The sequence below is a fragment of the Fukomys damarensis genome, unplaced genomic scaffold (genome assembly GCF_012274545.1).
Source record: "Fukomys damarensis isolate Sample0158 unplaced genomic scaffold, DMR_v1.0_HiC HiC_scaffold_20, whole genome shotgun sequence".
Classification (NCBI taxonomy): domain Eukaryota; kingdom Metazoa; phylum Chordata; class Mammalia; order Rodentia; family Bathyergidae; genus Fukomys; species Fukomys damarensis.
The window spans coordinates 9,798,378-9,822,277 of NW_022900932.1; the positions used below are offsets into that span (position 1 = coordinate 9,798,378).

General features: G+C 45.3%; 1 protein-coding gene and 1 long non-coding RNA gene across 2 annotated transcripts in view; one reads left to right on the forward strand and one right to left on the reverse strand.

Annotated features, from left to right (window-relative positions):
• Nucleotides 1-306: 306 nt before the first annotated feature.
• Nucleotides 307-4,705, reverse strand: LOC104857675. Its single transcript, XR_778915.2, has 3 exons — nt 4,233-4,705; nt 3,382-3,460; nt 307-382 (listed from the first exon to the last, which is right to left on the reverse strand). It is a non-coding gene; the product is annotated as an uncharacterized LOC104857675 (long non-coding RNA).
• Nucleotides 4,706-4,763: 58 nt separating this feature from the next.
• The window catches only part of Spats1 (spermatogenesis associated serine rich 1), a 21,344-nt gene continuing 2,207 nt past the window's right edge, over nt 4,764-23,900 (forward strand). Inside the window, exons 1-7 of the mRNA XM_019206580.2 lie at nt 4,764-4,855; nt 5,343-5,420; nt 9,848-9,995; nt 12,854-12,996; nt 15,260-15,421; nt 18,798-18,918; nt 19,908-19,970. Of these exons, the coding sequence (XP_019062125.1) occupies nt 5,381-5,420; nt 9,848-9,995; nt 12,854-12,996; nt 15,260-15,421; nt 18,798-18,918; nt 19,908-19,970 (677 nt within the window). The 5' untranslated portion in view covers nt 4,764-4,855; nt 5,343-5,380. The remainder of the gene's footprint in view (nt 4,856-5,342; nt 5,421-9,847; nt 9,996-12,853; nt 12,997-15,259; nt 15,422-18,797; nt 18,919-19,907; nt 19,971-23,900) is intronic.

A 23,900-nucleotide genomic window follows, 5' to 3' on the forward strand; every position in this document is an offset into this window, starting at 1 on the left:
TTTTTTTTTTTTTTTTTTTACCCAAAAGCGTGTCTGTTTAAAAAAAAATGTGTCAAGCAAGCAGTTCTGCCTTTATTCTGTCCTTCCCCTTTCCCAAAATCAGAATCCTGTTTTGCTGAGCAAGGAACATCTGGAAATATGAAAGTCTCATTTCATCCAGAGAATGGCACATACGGTTCAGAGTCTTTCTGGGACACAAATGAGCAGGATAGGAATTTGAGAAGATAAAAGTGTGTAGGGACAGCATGTTCACGTCTTCCTCCAGAGCTTGGGAGCCCTGTAGACCCTGGCTTGGGTAGCTGTGGACCTTTCTGTCTGTAGAGCCCATTGTCACCAGTATGGATCCTGTCACCATGCAGTGGACCACAGCTCAGCCCCCGGCCTGGAGAAGACAGAAGAGGAAGAGGAAGGGGCTTGTAAGTGGCCGCCACTCCACCCTGGATGTCCCGCAGGAACTGTGGAGGAGGATGAGTCATTCGATTTAATCAGCGTCCTCAGTGTGCACATTCCCTATGCCACGTAACTTTGTGTGTGGGGGGCATCTTGTCAGCTCTGTGATGTGGGGAGTCCCATATGACTCACTTTGGCCAAAAGAATATGGTGGAAGTGACTGTGTGACAATGTCAGATGGTGTCTCAAGAGATGTGTGTGTGTTTTCACTCGATCTCTTGTTTCTATGCCCTTTGACGTGAGGAGATTGTGCCTTGGGAGCTGCCAACCCCAGGGCAATGAGACAGATCTTGGGGTGTACACCTGAGCCTGTGCTCCCCAGGGGCCAGGTCCAGCTGATCCTCAGCCTGAAGGAGATCTGTGTTAAATGCCTCTGGACTCATGTGTGAGAAAACTCAGGTTGCTGAGTTTGGGGTCATTTGTTACACAACATTACCAGGGCACTAGCTGACTAATACACAAAGTGCACGATAGGAGCTGAGAGTAAAAGGATGAGTGGAGATGTCATCCACCTGGGAGGCCACAAGGAAGTGCTGGTGGGGTCTGAGCAGAGAGCAGGTGGGCAAGGCCTCTGAGAAGAACAAGGTGGACTAAACAGTAAGCTCAAGGCCAGGCTGGACTACACAGAGAGACCCTGCCTGTCTCAGCACCCCTTCCCCCAAGAAAGACAGGGAATCAGCCTCCAAAGCAGAGCTCAAGGGCGTCTCTGGGGAAGTTACTTAACCTTTGTATCCGAGGCCTGGGACATCGGGGATCAAACCGCCCACAGGACCCTGACTCTGCTGTCCATTTCACAGACTGCGTGTGCTAAATACAGCCCAAAAGCTCACTCATGGATTCACGTTACTTTGAAATCCCAGTGCAAAGAGGGTTTTGTGCCTCCGAGGACAGGCACCCTTCCAGGCCACTCCTGGGCACCCGCAGGCTGAGAGGAGAGCAAGGACGGCTGGGTGGTACCGAGAGCACGGCTGGGAGTGCACACTCAGGCATTGTGTGTCTGGGGACCCTGGGTTGAAAGCCCAGCTGTGCCATCAGCAGCTGGATGGGTCACTGCATGCCTCCCCAGCACACCTTCCTGTAAATGGTGGCGGTAGGGTATTCTGAGAGTGTTCACTGTGCGGAGGCTTAGGGGAGATGACAAGCGTCCAGAGGATGGCACATCCATCGAAGCACCGATCCCCTGCCCTGTAACCTGGATATGACCTGCGTCAATGGTGAGACCGCTGAGAGTGTGGGAGCTGGAGGGGCCACCACTCTGGGTAGCTCCCGCCCTCATGCCCTATCTTTCCTCTTTGTGGCTCTCTCTACTCCCAACTTCTCCTGAAGGCTGTGTTGGAGACTCTCAGCCCACTTTCTTCTATGTCTAGGTTTGCACTGCCCTCTGGTGGTACTAATGGGAACGGCGTGTTCACTGGGGGCTGGCGGTAGGTGACCTTCACCTGACATTGGGGAGGGAAGGGTCCACTGTATGGCTTTTGCAGCACTGCTAGGGAAGGGGTAGTGTGTGGGGCTCCTGCTGCCAGTTTAGCTTGCAGCTCTTTGGGCTTAGCAAACACAGGCTTTTCAACCATGTCCCTGGCTCCACAGCCATCAAATAACACTGTCCGAGGCTCAAGTTTCTATCTAGAGCAGGCGCCTTTTCTTCCGCCAAGACCCAGAAGGACTGGGGTAGTGTTTATCTGATATGTTTTCCCCTCTCATGCCTGGTTTCCTCTCATTCTGATTTCAGTCCCAGCTGCTCCCAAGGGTGGGAGGCAGGGAAAACAAGAGCTGACTTCACCCAGGTTTGCAGCTGCCTGCTGCCGCCTCAATGCCTGTCCCCCTGCCCCAGAGCCACTTTCCAGGTCACTGGACATGAAGTGGGGTCCTGGGAGGGGGCAACAGGAGGAGTGGAGGCCTCAGGCTGGTCCACCTTCATCTGACCTGGCTGTGGAAACTTAGAAGCATCCACCTTTATGATCAAAATTTAATCACATGACATTGCTAAAGTGCAGTCACATCTGGCCTCTCAAACAGCCATTTCCTATGACACAGTGTGACGCTTTGCATCTGAACTCTGTTCCATGCATGGAGTGGAGGCCTCAGGCTGGTTCACCTTCGTCTGACCTGGCTGTGGAAACTTAGAAGCATCCACCTTTTATGATCAAAATTTAATCACATGACATTGCTAAAGTGCAGTCACATCTCGCCTCTCAAACAGCCATTTCCTATGACACAGTGTGACGCTTTGCATCTGAACTCTGTTCCATGCTAGCAGCAGACTGAAGTCCAGGTTTCCTGGGCCCATTCAGAGCAGGAACCTGGACCCTGGACCCTGGACTGAAGAGAGGGGGATAGGGTCTGAAAGCCAGAGACGAGACCAAGTTTATCTTAAGGGGCTGAGGTGGACTCCACTCCCCACATCAGGGGCCCCTGTTCCTGAGTTCTCCAGTGACTTCTAGGCTGCAGTGTGCAGTGGGAGCTGGTGAGGGGACCCTGGAAAAGCCCTCCTAGCCAGGTGTGTATGCCCTCTGGATTAATTGGGCAGGGTTTTCTGGAGGCTTTAGGAGGTCGAGTGTCTCTGGACATACCCAGCATCCCCACCTGATCTCTGCTGCAAATCCTGGTGATGCAGGCTGTGTGGGAGGCCAAGCTGAGGGGAGGCAGCTTGGAGGCCAAGGACCCCTTAGCTGGCTCCTGAACCCAGGTCCATGCAGCAGGCATCTGGAACTTACCCAAAGGCTGAGGGCAGAGTGGCCAGGGAGGTTTGAAGCTACAGAGTAGCAGAAGGTTTATACATTGCACCAAAGCTCCTGAACAGGTCCATGCAGCAGGCATCTGGAACTTACCCAAAGGCTGAGGGCAGAGTGGCCAGGGAGGTTTGAAGCTACAGAGTAGCAGAAGGTTTATACATTGCACCAAGGATGAGTTTTCCTTTTGGGATTCACCCACCTCCTTCGAAATCATGGACCCAACAGAGAGGCCTGGATATCTTGAGCCTGGTGGTGCAGTTAGGGACTTGGCATCTTTCCTGTCAGGAGGATACAAACAGAAGAGTGAGGGGCTTACTCAGATCATTTTATCCAGCTGTCCGTCCCTTCATCCACCCTCCCACCCACCACCCATTCATCCATTAAGCCATTAACTGGGTATCTACATGTGCCTGGCACATGCTGGGAGGTGCTTGACATATAGCAGTGACTGAAACAGACAAATATCTCTGACTTTCTGTTACTGCAGCCGCTTGGGTGAAACCATTAATAACTATGCTGCTATTAAAAAAAGCTCCTACCTTTTCTACCATGGCATCATTAAACAGATACAGTGTGTGTGTGTGTGTGTGTGTGTGTGTGTGTGTGTGTGTGTGTTAAAACTTTAATAAACAGAAATGCCAAGGACATAAGGTGAGATTTTCAGGAAGCCGGAGCCAACATTGCACATATAGCCTAATTTTACCCGTGTTGACATATATGTGCACTGTAAAGGCGTGAGGAGGAAACCGCTGATAAACAGAGGCTGTTCTCTATCTGTGGCACAGAGACCCCCAAGTGTGAGCACCTCACTTCCCAAGCCAACCCCAGAATCCAGGGATCATAAATGCTCATTGTCGTTAAAGCAACAGAATTTAGGGGTGATTCATTGTTCAGTAATAGATATAAAAAAGTGGTTGATCTCTAGATTGCAGGGCTGAGCTTTTAACAGCACCTTTATATATTTTTAAGATTTCCACATGACCATTTAGTTCTGTTATAATCAGTAAAAAAAATTATCAAAAAACAAAAACACACTGTAATTTTCCCTACCTCATTAAGGAAGAAACTAGGTCTAAATAGCAATGTAGGAGCTAAGCTCAACTTGGAAAAAAAGCTTCCTACTCAAGATTTATTAGATACTGGGAAGGCTTAGGAAGGTATATCTCAGTTGGTAAGCTGGGAAGAGGGGTAGATTTGGAGGAAGAAATCTTGGAAACGAATCTGTTTTTCTGGGTGACCTTGAGCAAGCCCTTGCTCAAAGCCGGTTTTCTATTTTGAAAACTGCAGCTGGGCTGCGGAAGGAAGGGACCAGAGAAGAAAGGGCGCATCTTTCACTTCTCCAGAGGGTACAGTTCTAATAAGGAAAATGGCCCGGAAAAGAACCACAAGCGGTAAACAAAACAAAACAACCACAAACAATAACAAAACACCACTAAGAGGTCTTTCTGGAGCCCTTGCCTAAAGCTCCCTGCCCTTTCCTTTCTGAGGCCAGGGAGCCGGGTGTGCAGTGAAGGAGGAGGGGAGCCTCGGGGTATCCTGGCAACGTGGTATCCAGGCAACGCGGTGTCCTGGCAACGCGGAGTCTCTGCAACCCGCGACACACTTGAAGGCACCCAAGCTCCCTAGCCCTGGGCTCCCTCACCAGCCCGCCCTCAGCAGTTGGGTTGCAGTTGGTGGGTAGATCCGGGCAGCATCCTCGGTGGAGGCCTTGGAGGGAAAACCAGGCTCTCCTGGAAAGACGTGGAGAAGGAGCCCTGCTTGGAGAGGCCAGGGGATTCTGGACGCAGGACAGCCTGCTTGGAGGATGGTGGCTCTGATTTAGAGACCAGCCCCACCCTCTCAACTTTCCATGGCTTGTGGAGTATGTTGTCGTGACCGATGATTTTTCTTTCTCCTCCCCTTCCTTCCTATTGATCCCAGGGTCTTCATGCTGACCTCCCTCCCCTGGCCGTTATTATTATTTTTAATTCGAAAGAGGATCTCCCTGAGTTGTTCAGGCGGAACTCATACTTGTGATCCTCCTGTCTCAGCCTCCTTTCTTACAAAGGTCTTTTCTTGGTCTCTGGGTTTCCTTCATTGTTTAAAATCAAACCCTGTGCAGAGATGAGTCCGTGGACTCTGGAAATGCCCTCAGGGTTTCCTACTTCCCTCCATCTCAAGAGCGGGCTGTGGCAGAAGGCTGGAGAAGATTCCAGAGGATGGCGACTCCCAGTGTGACCAGAGCAGAAAGGAGATACAGTTGAGTTCTAGGGCATCAGGAGGGCTGGGGATGAATCCCATATTGTATCGGCGTTTATTCTACCCAGGAGGCCCTGTCTCAAGGCCGGTGTGTTAGTCATCTTTCTGTAACAGATGCCCAAGATAATTGACCTATAAAGAGAGAGTTTCTTTTTTTTTTGTTTTGTTTTTTTTGGCTCGATGTATAAGAGGTTTAGGTCTTTGGGCTTGTGGCACACATTAGGGGGAGCAGGCAGCAGAGCAAAACCACTCCACCTCATGGGTAAGAGGTGGAAAGGAGAAAAGGCAGCACCCCCAGTGACCAGGGACCTCAGCAGGCCCCACCTGCTTAAAGGTCCCACCACCTTCCAGTAGCACCACAGACTGAGGACAACACTTAACATGATATGGGCCAGTGGGGACACCCTGTATTCCAAGGGTAGCATCTAGTTTGGGGGCATGTGGCAAGAACTGCTTGGCTGGGAGCGTCTGTCTGTGTGAATCTGAGATCTGATTGGGCACAGAGCACTGTGAAAGCAGACATTCTCATGAATTTCCTTCCTGGGGCTCCTAATAGCCTGAGATCATAGCTGAGTAGAGGGAGCCGCAGGCTGGACCCACCAAGTGCTTTGGCTAATAAATGACGAGGCTGGATTTGACCCAAGTCTCTTGTTCTCCAGGGTCGGTCCCATTCCATTTTCCCCTTTGCTCAGATCTTTGTAGATTTGTGGCCCTGCATGTTGGTTGGGACAGAGCTGGTAGAGATTGTGAACACTCTAAGGATGGGCTAAATTATATCACGGCTGGCTGCTCCAGCACTGGTTCTCAAGACTGAGGAAGGATGTATGGGCCTGTAGAGCCCAGCAGGATGGAGCAGCGGGCAGTGATGGTCTCCTAGAAAACCTCAGGCTGAGTGCATGGTTAGGATGTCACACACCTGGTATAGGTGAGTGGCCTGCTTGCAGCAAAAAGGGGTTGGAGTTGGAGAATGTCCCATCTTTGCCCTATCAGATCTTAGCCTGGACCCTGCCGTCCTGGATCCCAGATCTATGATCTCCTGGTTCTCCTTCTCAGTGCAGGGAAAGCAGGGAGGTACAACACCCACACCCAGATGTGGGCTGGGCCCAGCAGAACTGGAGGAGTTAGAACCTTTCATTCCCCAATGTGGCCTGGACAGGAAGGAGAAAAGGATTCTGTGATTCTAACCTCAGGCTCTAGAACTCTCTGCAGTTTCCAGTTTGGCTGGGGGCAAAGGAGGAAGCTGGTGCTGTAAGGGAGAGCTAGGGAGGCTCTGTACTTCTGAGTTAAGTTACCAGAAAGGCACCAGGTCCTGGTCACCAGGCCAAGTGATCCAGAGCCCACAGTTTTCTTTTCTGCTCTGAGGCTGTGACCATTCCAGGAGACAATGCCTGAGTTCAACTTCTCACGGAAGCCATGGGTTTGAGGGAAGAAAGTTCCCCATAAATCAATTGAAGACATTTGCACTTGTGTGTGTGTGTGTGACACACACACACACACACATGCACACACTAGCTCTGCTGAGTGGATTCCAGGCATGGGAACTGTTGGTCTGTCACGATTGAATGTATTATTTCTTTTTCTTCTAGGTGGACTATTGTAAAGTCCACGAGATGACAGGTGTACTTACGAAAGGTGTCCTTCCTGCCCAAAGAAATGCCAGCCATTATCTTGAGTTTCACAGCTATTACCACAGCAAACTGCATTTTATAAATTATACTCCATAGCTGTGTAACCCTGAGTGAATTATTTGAATTATTATGGAACTCAGTTCATTTCTCTGTATAGTTATTCTTATTATAATTGTAATTATGGTCTCATTTTCATTTCCAGTACTGTTTACTTGTGTTTTAATTTTTTCTTGACTGTTACTTATTTACATAATTTGTTCTTTTTTATTCATTTATGCTTTTATTTTGTGATTTCCTTCCTTATTTTGGAGATTTGCTTCCCCTGCCTTATTTCTTCTATTGAGAGCCTAGCTCATTAGTTTTGGAACCTTTGTTCTCAGACACTATGATGCTGTTATGACATTCAGGCTTGGACACTTGTCCCCGATGGGACTGGCCTGACCCATGTGTGGCCAAGCAGCAGATGTGAAGTAGTTGTCATGGTCTTTGTTTCATGAGCACTGAAGCCTGCAGAACTCCTCTGGGGCTGGAGAGCACATCCCAGAGGCCCACGGGGCCCACCCTGTTAAGGTACTGTCACCCATATTGTTCCCCATGTTCAGATCACCCTGAGGTCAACATTAAGTGGAAGGGTGGACCACAGTTGTCAGGCTTTTGAATGTAAGCAGTTCACTTTGCTTCTATTTATCTTTTTATATAAGTTGTGTGTGATTAAAATCTCAAAGTCTAAAAGAAAGCTTTAGTTAGTATATAAAATTCCGAGCAATAAGGCACTGCATCTTGAATTTGCAACCTTCGTTCTTTGTGGTAGCTAAGATAATAATATTAAAATCGATGGTGTTTACAGTCTGTGAAATGCAGGGTATGCATTTGAGATTCCAGCTTTCTAATTACAGCTTGTGTTGAGTCCTACAAGTTCTGATATATAGTGCTTTTGTCCATTCATCATTAAGCACCTTACCTCATGATTTCCATTATAATTTCTTCTTTTATATGAATTATTTAGCAATGTGGTTTGAGTTTCCAAAGCTTGTGGATGTTCTTGGCTGTCTTTATTATTGATTGATAATTGTATTGCATTGTGGTGAGAGAACATGATTTGTATTGTATTTATTGCCACTTCTATGGCTTGGTAAATGGGTGGCTGCTCCTCTGGCTGCTAAGGTTGGTCCTCTTCTCCTGCTGGCTCTATTCTTTTCCTGCCCCTTTGACTGGCTTTGACCTGGTGACTCACATCTCGAGCAAGTGCCTGGGGCTGCCTTGAGGTCTGGGGAATGTTCTGGAACATTCCAGAACAGCACTTTCCTCCTGAGGTGTATTCTAAACATACTGTACCCTGGGGTTTCTCCTGTAGGTCTTGGTCAGAGCTCTGGAACTTGCATGTGATTCTGATGACCTGGAAATCTGGGAAATGCTGGGCAGAGTGGGTCAGGATGGAATGTGGTACAGAGAAACTGCCCTTTCAGGGGATGCTCAAGACTAAACTATCCAAGAGCAACTGGGTAGGAGAAAGGCAAGTTTCCAGGACTCACTTAGCAGGATTCTAAGTCAGCAGGGCTGCGACGGATTTAGAAATCTGTATTTTTAACAGGTTTGAGATAGTCCACATACCACATTCTGAGAAACTGCAGAATGGGAAGATTTTGAAGGTAGGAAATAGCCTAGCTGTTTTTTAAAGTCTGTTGGACTCACAGGCAGTCTTCCTAAGTGTGAAGAGTTTGGGGATAGGAAGGGGACTTGACAAGTGTGGTTGTGATTCACTTGTAATATGAGTGTGAGAGGAAATGAATATAAATGGCTTCAGTCACGGTTCTGCTGCTGGGTGGTGGGAACTTGCAGAGGGTACACAGCTTACACCATCTGCGTGTGATGCGGAGCCTTTGGGGTGGTGCGGTGCTTAGTCTACAAAGCCAGGGACACCTCGTGATTTCCTCATAACCGGAAGTTACCCCGAGCCTGTGAGCTACTGTGTGCACAGAGCTGAGCATAAAGAAAGGCCGCTTTGATTCACCTTCTTTCTTCGCATAATTGGGCGAGGCACACACCCATATAAAATGAAAAGAGCACAGACTGACTTTCACAAAATAAAAATTGTATAGGAAAAATGAAAATAGCGGGTACTGCTCTCTGTCGGACAGTCACCGGCTTTCAGGATTCTTTTGTGATTGGGGGTGATGGGGGAGCTATCATTCTTCTTTATTTATTCAAACAATGGTTAAGATCGGCACTCACTCAGTGCCTGGCAAGACTCTGGATGCTGCTAAGATGAGTAAGATGCAGTCTGGTGCGAAGGACAGGTGTGTAGCCCATGAACCTGAGGAGGGGAGACCCAGACATTTCTGGAGGGCAGTCCCATGCTCCTGGTCACTGTCCTTCATGGGCCACACACTGCAGAGTTGTCCTGAGACGGCCCACACAGCCATCAGTGATGGACAGCTGGGTTCTGGTCTTTTCTCTTCCACCTCCTGGAAGGGACAAGCAGTCTGCATAGTGGTGAGAAATTTAGACTTTGGGTTCACACAAAAGGTGATTAAACCTGGTCCTAGCTGTTTCTCTGCTGCGAATCACAAGGAAATTGCATAATCCCAGGCTGTTTCCTCCTCTTGTGATGGAGACATGAGTAACTCCCGCATCTATGATGCTCAGGAAGATAAATGCAATATGGCATCACTCCTAGCACACAGCAAATGCTCAATATTGTGAGCTGTTTTTCTTAAAGAAGAGATTTATAATCTGGGGATCCAGAGGGAGTGGCAGGTACTTGAATAATGTGATGAAGCACATATCAATGTGTTGCAGGTGGTACCCACAACGATCCCTCCAAATCCAAGGGTTGCTCTGTGGTCACGACACTCCCCGGGAGGAGCACCAGGCCCTCACCTTCTGCAGGGACAGGGCTGAGGCTCAGCGAGCCTTCAGGTGTCCTCAGAACGAGTGCCCAGCTGGCGTAAGTAAGGGCTGGTGAGGAGCAGTTGCTGCTGGTGAAGCTGTGCCCGAGAGTCCCTCGCCCAGGAGGTAGCACAGCCTGGCTGGCAAGGCATGGAATCCCTGGAGTCTGCTCTTTGGGTTCGAATCCCGACTCTGCTACTTTATTTGCACTTCCTTAACAAGCAAATAAGTGAAGAGTTTTGAGAAAACTCTTCTGAATATTTATAACAAAAGTGAGTTTATTGTAGAAAAATTTAAATTCTAAAAAATAACTACTAAATATGAAAGTCACAATAATTTTGCATCTCAGAGAAGACATGTTAACATATTGATGTTGTTGTTTGTGGTAGGGGGGACCAATCCCAGAACCTCATGCTTGCTAGGTAAGTGCTCTACCCTTGAGCTATACCCCTAGTCCTGATATTAGTTTTTTAATGTGTAAGAAGAGCATTTTCTTTTTCTAAATATATTCATTTTACACAATTAAGAACATATACTATTCTTTTGTAAAACTTGCTTTTTTGTTATTTTTTTGTTTTTGCTTTTGTTTTTATTTTTTTGAGACAGGGTCTCACTGTGTAGTTGAGACTGACCTGAAACTCACTATGTAGCCCAAGCTGGTCTCGAACTCACAGTGATCCTCCTGCCTTAGCCTTCCGAGTGCTGGGATTACAGGCATTCACCACCACGCCCAGCTGTTTGTTTTTTTTAATGAGATGGGAATTCACTGTGTTGCCAAGGCTGGGCTGGAACCAGAGATCCTTCAGCCTCAGCCTCCTGAGCACCTGGAATTATGGGCATATGCTATTACATTCAACTAAGTTTTGAGTGATTCAGTTTTGGGAGATTCAGGGCTAAACCTAATGCTTTGTTATTATGACACTTTTAGCCTAGGTTTGCTTTTGATTATTTCTTCTTCTCCATATACTTGCTGATTTTTAATTTTAATTTTATAGTCTTATTAACAAGTACCATTTTTTGGGTAACAATGTGTTGAACTGTAATTCACATGCCATATGTATTAATTAGAGTTCCCTGGAGGGACAGAGCCCATAGAATGAATTTTCTTTCTTTCTTTCTTTCTTTCTTTCTTTCTTTCTTTCTTTCTTTCTTTCTTTCTTTCTTTCTTTCCTTCTTTCTTCTATCTACCTAGTGACATAGGCATAGGCATGGATACCCATCAACACAGACACACACATAGGCTGGATTTGTCAGAGGAACTGGCTCACTGCCAGCTGAGGATAAAACCCAAGAGCCCAGGAGGTGGCCAGAGTGGGCACAGGCTCTGGAGCCCAAAGGCCAGAGAGTCTGGAGTTCTGACATCGAGGTCAGGCAGGAGAAGAGTTCCTGGTCCAAGACACAGGGGTGGGGAAAGATCTATGAGACCCACTCTTCCCTACTTTATTGGTCCTCTCTGGGCCCCAAGTGTCTGAATGAGACCTTCTTCACCTTGAGGGTAGTTCTTCCTGCCTCAGCCCACTGATCTGGGAACCCAGAAACTGAGCTGACACCTACAACTGGCCACCGTGGCCCACGGTCCCCCACTTCAAGTGCACAACTCAGTGGTGCCCGTGTAGTCACAGAGCTGTTCAACCGCCACTGCCACCGATTTTAACAGCATTCCATTTTCCCCTAGAGAAACTTGGACCCTTTAGCCCCTCCTCTCCCTTCCCTCTCCTGCCCTGGATAAACAGTGAGCTACATTCTTCCATCTAGAGCTGCGTATTCTGGACACTTCATGTAAATGAAGGCATTAGCACATGGTCCTTGGTGTCAGGCTTCTTTCACTTAGCACAATGTTGTCAAGGTCATTCGAACTGTAGGACATTGGTGTATTGCTCCTTTTTTTTTACAGCATGATAAGATATATATAAATATAACATGTGGCATTCTATCCATGTGTAATTATACTTGTAATGTGCAACCCTCACCACTACCTTTTTTTTTTTTTTTTTTTGGTACCGGGTATCGAACTCAGGTCCTTGAGCTTGCATGGCAGGCAGCAGAACCACTGAGCTAATCCCCGGCCCTCCACTACCTATTTTTAAAACATTTTGATCATATTATCCCAAACAAACTCTACATCTATTAAGAAATAATGCATGATTCTCCCCTCTCTTCAGATCCTGGAGGCCTATAAACTTTTGGTCTTCATAGAAGTGATATCATACAATATTTGTCCTTTTGTTTCTGGCTTCTTTTAGTTAGCATAATGTCTGTAAGGTTCATGCACATTGAAGCATGAAATAAAGCTTCATTCCTTTTAACATCTGCATAATATTCCACTGAATTTGTATACCAACTTCTGTTCGTCCATATATCTATGGATGGACACTTGGGTTGTTTCTATTTTTGTTGTTGTTGTTGTTTTGAGACAGGGTCTCACTATGTTGTTGAGACTGACCTGAAACTCACTATGTAGCCCAGGCTGGTCTCGTACTCAGCAATCCTCCTGCCTCAGCCTCCCTAGTGCTGGGATTACAGCTCTATTTTTTGACTATAGTGAATATTCCACAATGAGCATTCATGTATAAGTATTTGAGTCTCTGTTTTTAATTCTTTTGGATATACACCTAGCATAATTTCTAGGTCATATAGCAGTTCTTGTTAAACTTCTTGAGGAACTACCAAATTGTCTGGGAATTGAACTCAGGACCTTGTGCTTGCAAGACAGGCACAGTGCCACTGAGCTAAAGCCTCGACCCCTATCTTTTGAATATATTTCATTTCCCCTTTGCACTGTGAATAAACAAAGGCTGTCTTGGGGACTTTCATAGAGGAATCAGCCGAGCTCTGTATGTGAGAAATGTAGGATGTGTGAGTCCTGAGTTTCCCGCTGGGGCCCATGGAAGACTGTTCCCTCTGCTTTCTCTCCAGGGCTGCTGCAGATCTGGGCCGGAAGTCCTGCATCTCCTCTTCCTCCTCCTCTTTGCACTGCCGTCTCTCCCCGGAAGCCTGGCTGCCTGAGGTCCACAAGGCTCACCATCCCTCAGAGTTCATCCTGCTCAGGCTGCAGAAAAGTGAGTGGTCACAGTGAGACGCCCCAGTGAGCCTCGGTACCAGGATCCTGCACAGCTCTGCCTCTGCGGGCTGCGGCTGGGAGGCACTTGTACCAGGCACAGGACTTGCTTCCTCTCTGGGGTTCATGCCCACGCAAAGACACACACAGTCGGTGCTGTGTAACAGTGTACAGCAGTGCCGTTAGGTGGTCACGAATAGGAAGATTTCCTGTCTCCAGTGACCTCACTGCTGTCCTAAGGCTGTGCTGCCAGGCATGGGAAGCATAGCACACATAGTCCTAATAGGTGCGGTCCTAACACATGGTGACAAATGACTGCCTTACTGGCGTATGTACCCAGCGCCCTGTACAATAATGTACTTTTCAACCTTTGTTTTTGAGTGTATTTCTCCTACTTACTTTGTCTTGTTTTGGAGACAGGTCTTGCTATGTAGCCCAGGTTGGCCTCAAACTCTCAGTGATCCTCCTGTCTCAGCCTCCCTAGTGCTGGGATAAACAGGCATGCGCCACCACACCCGGCTATTCATTAAGAAAAGCTTTGTTGTCAGACAGTGCTGTGTTCCGCTGGCAGTTGACTCGAATATCTCATACTCAGAGGCCACGTCCAGCAAGTGATCTGTGTCTTCCAATGACCTGTGTCATCCAGTTTGTGTAAGCACATGTGTGACAGTCACATGCACAACAGTGACACTTTTCTCCAACTGCTACGCAGCACGTGCACATGACGTGAAGTCAATGAGTCAGAGTATACAAACCATTCTCACTCAACAGTAAGTAGGGTGTGGCCTCTTTCCTTGTCAGTGTATTTAGGTCTACGAGGCTACTATAGACCTAACTGTTTCACAGAGAGGGACAAATGATTCAAACCCAAACTTACTGGCCTCCAAAGCCTGTCCTTTCTTGGCTTTTCCAGTCCCCCTAGGGTTGTGGGAATCTTTTATTGTTTAGAGTCACTGTTAGCAATTTTGCAAGAAAAGTTAATGGTAGCATAGGCACCAAGGTCCAGTTGCCGGCCAAGGTCTTCGTCATGTGGCAACACCATGCACGCACGTGTCCCTGTGGCACACACACACGTGCCGACACCTGTCCCACCCAGTGGGGGGTGCTACAGGTGGCCTTGCCTTTCCCTGCTGATCGGCTTTCTATTTTGTCCAAACATTGATCAAAGGGGAGCACTGGTTGGGTCACAGGTGCTTATGAGACTGGCTCTGTGCTTCCCAACCTACACATAATTCCAAGCTTTATTTTGAAGAAGAGGGTAAGGAAATAAATATAAAGCCTGTTAGGTGGTTTCCCTGTCCTCAGTTCCTGTCCTTTTGTGCCTAGTGATTGACTTGGCTTCTGATGTATGAGGTGTGGCCCAAATATACTGCAAATGTTTAATTTTATTTTTTGTACTAGGGATCAAACTCAGGACCTCACACTTGCCAAGAAGGTGCTGTGCCACTGAGCTAAATCCCTGGCCCACAAATGTTTAATTAAAAAAAAAAATATATATATTTCTTAAAATATCTCCCCTTGGGCTAGGGATTTAGCTCATGGCAATGTGCCTGCCTCACAAGTGCAAGGTCCTGAGTTCAATCCCTGGTACCAAAAAACAAAACAAACAAACATTTCCCCCATTGAGGGCCAGGGATTTAGCTCAGTAGTGCCACCGTCTGCCTTGCAAGTGCAAGGTCCTGAGTTTGATTCCCCTTTCTTCGAACACACATCTCATTTTCCTGGCTACTTTCTGAAGTTTGGTAAAAAAATATGGTGAACCCTGCTGCTGAATGCCACCGATGGAGAGGTGTAGAAGTGAACTCGCAAAAACATCGCAGCATGTCCTCATCCACCTCAGGTACAGGATCTGGACCTCTGTGAGGTCAGGATCTTTCTCAAAGTTAAAATGACCATGAAAGATAAACCTTTTTAAGAGACTCACCCCGTGCAAGCAGCCAAGACGGCACAAAGACACTCATGAAAGGGGCCTTCAGAGCCGCTTCAGAAAGTCAAAACAACAAGATATGTGTGCTTGAAGTGAGGGAGGGGATAGTTTTGAAGAGGATTCATGGAAATGTGTCTTTCACTGGAATCAAGTTTTAAGTGAAGAGATTTAAACACACACTGTGTATTTTGATCCCACCTCGTGGAATGAAGGAATCCCACACATTGGTAAGGCTGTACCGCTGGGTAGCACCCAGGGAGTTCTCACAAGTTTTGTCCTCTGTCGGCACCCTGACCCTGGGCGCTGTGCCACCTGGGAGATCTTCGATGTCTTGCAGGGGATGAGCAGAGACCCGAGTGGACGTCTTATCCAAGGTTCAGCTGCAGTATCCACACCTACCATGTCGGGAAGCAGTGCTTCTTCAATGGGGTCTTCCTGGGCAACAGGAGGTCTTTGTCTGAGAGGACAGTGGACAAGAGCCTCGGGAGAAAACGATATGGTAACGCTTTCTTCCTCCGTCTCCTCTGTGCAGGCCCCACTGCGGGTCACAGCTGTCACCTTGGTGCAGCTGGGTGGACGGGAAAGCAGAGGGGATGGTGGGTAGGTGACAAGTTTTGGCAAAATGACCTACATTTTTGTTTTTTCTCAGAATTTTATAAAATGCTAATGTGACATTTAAGTCATCAGAGGACTTCCTTCAGATTTTTTTTTGTACTGAGAATCGAACTCGGGACCTTGTACTTTTGAGGCAGGCAGCAGAACCACTGAGCTAAACCCTCGGCCCTTTCAGATTGTTATTAATAGAAATCTCTGAAGTCTGAAGAAAGTGGTTATGTTTCATTAGATGCTGCCTGTTCTATGTGCATTTGAAGTGTATTTTCTATTTCCCACAAGGATAACTTCCCATAGACCTTAGCCTGAAGTGCATGTTGCTATTTTGTAGCTTACTTAATTAAAAGCAGTTGAGATAAAACATTATATATCTAATATATATAATATATATATATATATCTATATGGGTAACTCTTTGGTTTGTAACTTGGTGAGTTCTCTGCCCAACTTTCCCATAACCAACTTGCCAAAAGACCCAAAGAGGCTGCTGAGAGCTAGCACACCACTCATGGCCCACTGTCCTCCAGAAACCCCCAGGCAAGAGGAGGCAGCCAGGGCTTCAGTGATGAAAGAGGTTGCTAGGAACACAAAGAGAAAGAAATAGAAAGTCTCATTTCTTAGTTTTAACATAGATTTTTAAATTTAGAGCAGAGACAAGGTGTGTGTGTGTGTGTGTGTGTGTGTGTGTGTGTTTGAGACAGGGTCTCACTATGTAGCCTGGGCTGGTCTTGAACTCACAGCAATCCTCCTGCCTCAGCCTCCCGAGTTCTAGGATTACAGGCACCACGCCTGGCTGACAAGGTGTTTTGAGAATGGAGGCTTCTTTTTATTTGCTCAGAGACTACATAAAGAGTCACATGAACGCGGATGGGGCTTAGGGGGTCCTGCTCTCTGCCAGCTCCTGAGCTGTGCCCCAGTAGCAAAAGGAAATGGGGTTATCATGGGGTTCAAACCCTCATCCAGCCTGTCACTTCCCCCCAGCTCACAAATTTTGTGTTTTTCTTCCTAACCCCTTTCTCCCTTCCCTCTCTCACTCCTTTGCTGCTTCTTTTCTTCCTCTTTCCTTCTGCCCTCCCTCTCCCTTCCTTCTCCTCCTGTCTCCTCCATTCCTCCTTTCTTTCTAATTATAGCTGTATAAATACCGAGTCAATTCAAAGCCATGTTTATGAAATATGTGTGGAAGAAAGAGAATAAAATACCACAATCATTGTGCGCACCATTTAAAAAATAACATATTACCTCAATATTGGAAGCCTCCGATGTGCCTCTCCCCAAATACTGCAGCTTTCTCACCAACGCCAGTGGTAAACCCCATTTTATATTTAGTGAAAAAGGAAAATAAAATTAGGTAAGTTTCTCGACAGATGACAGTATAGAGAAAATAGCGTAACAAAATCCAATATGCAAATCCAGTTAACATCAATAATGGGGCTATTTTGAAGCAAACTCTAGATACCGTATTATTCCTTCTCATAGAAAAGGAGCATTTAAAAAATGATTATTATTATCATCATTGTAGTGCTAGGGATTGAACCCAGGGAGTCACATATGCTAAGCAAGTGCTTTACTACTGAGTTACATCCCCAACCTGAAAAGGATTATTTTAATCAATATGACTACAATACTACATCAGAAGAGCATATCTTTAAAAAAATGAGCAATAATTTCTTTCTCTTTCTTTCTTTCTTTTCTTTTTTTAAATTTAATTTATTGGTACATTCTAGGTAGACAGTATCTTTCTTTTTTCTTTTTCTCTTTCTTTTCTTTCCTTTCTTTTTCTTTTTCTTTCTTTTTTTTTTTTTTGGTATCCGGGATTGAACTCAGAACCTTATGCTTGTGAGGCATGTGGCAGAACCACTGAGCTATATCCCTGGCCCCTGAGCAATAATTTATTAATATCACCAATCATTCAGTCCAGGTACCAAAAACAAAACAAAATAAAACAAACAAACAAAACCCAGCTCACCAAATATTCAGTCAGTGTGCAAAAAACCCAGTTGTCTCTTAAATTCTGTAATTTAAAAAATTTTCGTTTGTTGAATCAAAGCAAGTGAGTCTACACAATGGAATTAGTTAAGAGCCGTTTAGGTCTTTTTCAGCTCCTACCTCATGGTTTCAACCTGTATGACGCTGGCTGCTGGTTTGTCATAGATGGCTTTTATGAGATTGAGATAAAGACCTTGTATTCTAATTTTCTGTAGAGTTTTTTTTATCGTGAATGAGTGTTGGATTTTGTCAAATGCTTTCTGTGTCTATTGAGGTGATCACATAGGCTTTGTCCTTGGTTCTGTTAATGTGGTGCATTACATTTATTGATTGCTACCACTTCTTGAACACCAGTTATGTGCTTGCATAATTCTCACTTACCACTTACGATAGCTCTGTGAAGTTGACATTTGAAATAAGAAGTTTACAAATGAGGCTACCAAGGCTTAGGGAACTCAAATAGCTCAAAGGCATAGAGCTGGAAATTGCGGAGTTTAGTTTGCACTATGGTGTGGCCGACTCTGAGGTCCAAACCCTCACAGCACTTCTCACTGTCACCTGACCCTCACCTGTCCATGCCTGGGTTTGGGATTCAGAAGATCTGGTCCCTCCACTCTCCCTGCTATGAGTCCTCAACCAGTGCTCAAAGAATGGGCCCAACTGGTGCTGTTTCACTGCAGACAGTGCTAATAGGAAGTATAGACATAGAGTTTTAGCTATTGGAAAGTCTTTTGAAAGAGAAAGGTTTTTTAAAAAAGTCAGGCATGGTGGTGTATATCTGTGATCCCAGCACTCTGGGAGGCTGAGGCAGGAGGATTACCCTTCACTGAATTATTATTCAAAGACTGCGTGGTCCCCCATCCTTGCAAGAGGAGGTGCAGGACATTCAATAGCTGATTTCCCCCCCTACCCAGCCCAGGAGGCCCAGGGCAGCTGATTCTGGGGCTTTCCAGGACCCAGGGACTGAAAGTTCATGAATGTTCTGAAATGAAGAGATGTGTAAGTCAGAGGTCTCTGGAACCATTGCTCAGACCTCTTTTCTTCACACTCTGTGTTAAATGGAAAGCCCCATCCAAACTCAAGCCTGTGCTTTCCCAGGAGGAGGTGATTACAATAACGCCTTTTAGAAAATGTCCCAAACTGGGTTTCCATGCTGATCTTTATCTCCTCAGGCTGAAAGAATCTCACATAGAACTTCAAGAAACTTCCGCAGAACTCCCGATCCGAGGGTCACCTTCAGCCCTTTGTGTGATGCTCTTTTCAAATGTTTTCCACAGATATGGATCCCAGGAATGGAATCCCAAAGTTAACCCCAGGGGACAATCCGTATATGTGCCCAGAGCAGAGTAAAGGTTTCCACCAGGCAGGGTCCACTCTGCCACCAGTGAACTTTTCCTTGTGAGTACACGCTGATTCCAGGGTTATTTCTTCAACTTTAAAGGAATTGTTTCTTTCCTGTGTGTAAATTATATTTTAAAAGGGGTGGACAGGACCTGAGCAGGTAAAAACTTACAAAGCTCACCTTTAGTCTGTGTACACAGGTGAGCGTGATTGAAATTATGAAGGACTCAAGATATTTAAAGTATATTTTCATTTTTAATCCACACCTGGTAACTTTCCAGACTTATGCATTACAATGGGACGTTTCAATGCATGTATGCAATTATATGCGAGATTTTGAGTACAAAAAGGTGATTGTTAATTTTTTTTCCTATTTCTATTACCACAAACTTGAAGACTTTTGAATTTTCATGCTGAATCAGGTTGTGATTAGTTGACATAAACTTAGACCAAATGATTGAGAAGAATGTGGGAAGATCGTTAAATTAAAAGAGAAACCAGGCATGGTAGCACACACCTGTGATTCCAGCACCTGAGAGGCTTGCTGGAGGATCACAAGTTTAAGTCCCATCCGGAACTGAACAATTTAGTGAGACCGTATCTCAAAATAAATATTAAAAAGGGGTAGCCAGGGATTTAGCTCAGTGGCGCCACCGCTTGTCTCGCAAGCGCAATGTCCTGAGTTTGATCCCCGGTACAAAAAAAAAAAAAAAAAAAAAAAAACACGGGGGATGTAGCTCAGTGTGAAGGCCCTGGGTTCAATCCCCAGTACAACACACACACACACACACACACACACACACACACGAATAAATAAAAAGATAGTTGTTGTGCTATACTTAAAATATTTTTTAAAACGAATCGTGTGATATTATGTAATTGAAAAAAATAAAAACATTTCAGATTATGACCCTTGCAGTTTTAAAGACCATACTTGAAAATTATAACCAGGAAATGAGATCTTTTCTTGGAACACAACCCAGCAGTGTGCCGATGCCTATGGTGGCATGGCTACACTGACTTCAGGGTGTCTTTCTGGTTTTCAGGGTGCCGTACCAGAAGAAGTTTGACACGTTTATTCCACTTGAGCCTCTCCCACCCACCCCCAGGTAGGTGTCTCCCCAGCTACTGTATGGTGTCTCACCTTTGAAATGCCAGCCACGCCCTCTTCTGCTGGGGGGAGATGTAGAGATGGCCATCCCCAGGGACCTTCTGAGCCCCAGCAGGAGCAGAGGCAGTGTGACGGAGGGCACTGAAGACACGTGGAGATTGTGTGTCTGTGGCATCTGGCACCTGGGATGGACATGGGTCTAACAGATGATGTTGGCCAACTGCCGGATGCCATGTGTCATGCTAAGTATGCACGTTGGGATAGGAGAGTGTTTGGGCAAAAAGGCGGGCTCTCGTCTTCCAGAACATCAAAGCATGTTGGAAGCCGAGTGTGGTGGCCCATCCCTATGAAACCAGCTTCTCAGGAGGCTGAGGCAGGAGGATTGCAAGTGCCTAAGTAGCCTGGACAGCTTGGCAACTTAGTGAGATTGTATTTCAAAATAAAGACAACTGGGGTTGTGGCTCAGTGGTGGGGTGCTTGCTTGGCATGCTTGAGTCCTTGGATTTCATCCTCAGCAAAGGCTGTTAGAAAAGAATGACACCTACTTAACTGACTGCAACCAGGGAGGATGGTTAGAGTTTCAAGTGGCAGAAGGAAGCCAGCAGAGCCTGTGTCTACTCCAGATTTGAGCCAAATGGCATCCCTCTTACTTCATACTTCAGCTCAGCTCCAGGGGGAACCTCATTTATTTACCTAAGTAGGTCTGTGACCTCAGAGAGGGAGGAGAAGGAGAGAGAGACAGGGAGGGAGAAGGAAGAAAGAGAGACAAGCATCCCAGAATCTGACCCACCAGAGTTCAGAGCAAACTCAGGAATTTAGTGGGAATAAATGCTTTTTATTTTAAACGCGGGCCCTTATTGGCCTCATTATATTGCATTATTACACTACACACACACACACACACACACCTAGGGTTCTTCATGTTTGTACTATATAGTTTTACAAAAATCATTCTAGAATATTCCACATAATGACAGCTGCTTAAACACTTTGTTCTTGAATACTTTCTGTGCTGGTTCACCAGTGTTCTTTCAGCAAATGTAACATCAACGGGCAACTTGTGAACCAATTGTCAAATGTGACATTTGAGTTATTTTTTGAAATAGGCACGACAAGTCTGTTCACAGTGTCTTAGGGTTTATTACTGCCCAAGTAAAGACCTGGTGGCTGAGTTCCAGAATAAACTTCTAAACTCAAGTGTAAAATGCCTTCATAGCTACAATGGCATATATTTTCATACCATCTTTGGAAGGTGTGTCTAGCATATGTTGCTGAAACCTTCAATAACCATGAAATGATGCAAGTTGTTTGTCAACTGTCATGCATTCGGACGGTGTAGAAATTGCTTGGCGGTTCGAAACAAGCTTTCAAAATGTAAGCAAATTGCAGCCAAATTGTTGGATATTTTTCTTTTCTTTTTCTCTCTTGGTAGGTCTTTTTGTTATTAAAATGTGGGCATTTTGAAAGAAACCAAATCTCTTGAGTGTCATTATTGCTCTAAAAATCTCCCTGCTACATCCATTATTTCTCCATAGATCTTTCAGATTCTGACGATTAGAATGATAAAGTCCTGCTTTGCAGGCTTTTGGTTCACAGAGAGAAATGTCATGAGAAATGTATTTTTGAGTGTTACTATTGCTGCATATAGAATGTTTTACTTGTATTTTAGGCTTGCAATTTTTTTTTTGTACCAGGGATCGAACTCGGGACCTTGCGCTTGCAAGGCAGGCAGCAGAACCACTGAGCTAAACGCCCGGCCCTTACTTGTATTTTATTATTAGTGTATTTCACAACATCTTGTAGCATATTGTCCATTACAATTTCCAACACTGAATTGTAATGTTGGCATTCCTTTCAATAGGTTTCCCCCTGGCCAGAACCTAATAACATTCTCTGACCTAGTTGTAATGTTGAATTGGTCACATATATGTGACCATTTTTGTAGCATCTCAAGTAGTCAAATACTTATTTACATTACTGTTTTCTTCCTCTTCTGAATCAAAGCCTTCACTCTGTACTTCTCTATGTGTTGTTATATGTTGCTAACTTCTTTGGCTTGCATGATCCAAGTCATCATCATAGCTGAATCACCTGAGCAGTCACTTCGAATCTCCTCCCAAAGCAATAAAAGCAGAATTTTCATGCGACAGTATCCCGAATTGGGCTAATTCTATGAGAAAAAAAAATAAATAAAAAGAAAACATGTAATAAAAAATTATACATACCCAAAAATGTAACATGGTGCACAACACGGGTAAAACTCACCTATTGACACTTGGACACATGTGCACACACTGTACCTTTCGCCGTACCAAGTGGGTGAACACAAAGACCATTTGCGGCAATCCCCAGAGACACGCAGTCAGCTACCCTTATGGTAAAGGCCACGTTTTCCTTAGAAAAATATGGTCGGGCTGTATTTTACTTACCATGATGCTCCTATTAGTTCTGGGATTATGGAGGGTCCACAGTTGGGGATGGACAGGAGTCACCTAGCTGTCTCGGCCCCCAGCTAGAGGGGCAGCTTTTGACCATGCAAGGTTTTCAGAGGAAGTATCATCGCATCCAGAGCCCACAGGGTGGTCAGAACCACCATACAAATGAGGCTGGATGCAGGATCGGGTCATATACTTTTGGTTTTGTGCATAACTGGTGTTCCTTGGGGGGCAGGTTGACTTTTCTGTTTATGGGTTTTCTGTTATTTTGACATAGTTATCCTTACTCTGCCTGGTTTCTCCATTTTTCTCAAGGCTTTCTGCTACTCACTGTTCTCAGCCTACCCCTCCCCACATGCCCCTACTCGACTGTTCTAGCTTTTGTACAGTCTTTCATTCATAAATATCTTTTTACATGTATAAATAACAATATCAGTAAGTCTGATTTTCCTAAAAAAGTATTTTTAAATTTTTAATTTAAATTTGTATTTTATTTATTTATTTTTTTGGTACCAAGGATCGAACTTGGGTCCTTGTGCTTGCAAGGCAGGCTCCAGAACCACTGAGCTAAATCCCCGGCCCTTTAAATTTTTTAAATGTATGTATGTATTTTTTTTTTAAAAAGGGGAAAGGTTTATTTAACTCACACTTTATAGGTTTCAGTCCATAACCAGGCCTTACAAAAGAGTTCATGGTGAGCAGAAGGGAACAAAATAACAAGGGACAGTACTTTTTAGTTTTAAGAAGGAGAAACATTGTAGACCAGCGAATTCTTCTGGGCTGTGGCCAATCTGATAAGCAGGAGGCTTGGGCCCTTTCCCAGGGGCAAAGCTGCTAACCAGTTAGTCTCGCAGGAGCCATAAAAGCTCCAGTTTGTTGCTGGATCGGCCATTTTGTTTCCTCGACCATTATTCTACATTAATTTGCTACTATTCCCATTTAGTGCCTGTTGTGTTTTTAGTCTCTAAACATATCACTTGATTTTTTTTTTTTTTTTTTTTTTTTTTTTTTTGAGCGGGAAAGTGTTGCAGATGAACCCTGGTCCCCGCACGTACATTCTACCACCGGGCCACATCACCAGCACTTTATATTTTTTGAGGCCAGTTCTTTTTTTGTTTGTTTGTTTGTTTTTGTTTTCTTGAGACAAAGTCTTGCTGTGTAGTTCAGGCTGGCCTTGAACTCACTATGTAGCCCAGGCTGGTCTCCAGCTCATAGCAATCCTCCTTCCTCAGCCTCCTGAATGCAACACCATGCCCAGTTTGAGACAAATTCTTGCTGAATTGCCCAGGCTGGATTCAAATTTATAATCCTCCTGCCTCAGCCTCCTGAATAGTTGAGATTACAAGCATGAGCGACTATGCCTGACTTACTTGATTTTTAAATATTTTTGATTTCTTTACTTAGTATTTTTATATTTCTACTGAATGACGTTCCTCCTGTTTTTGGGTCACATTTTCTTTCTTCCTTTTTTTTTTTTTTTTTTTTTTTTTTTT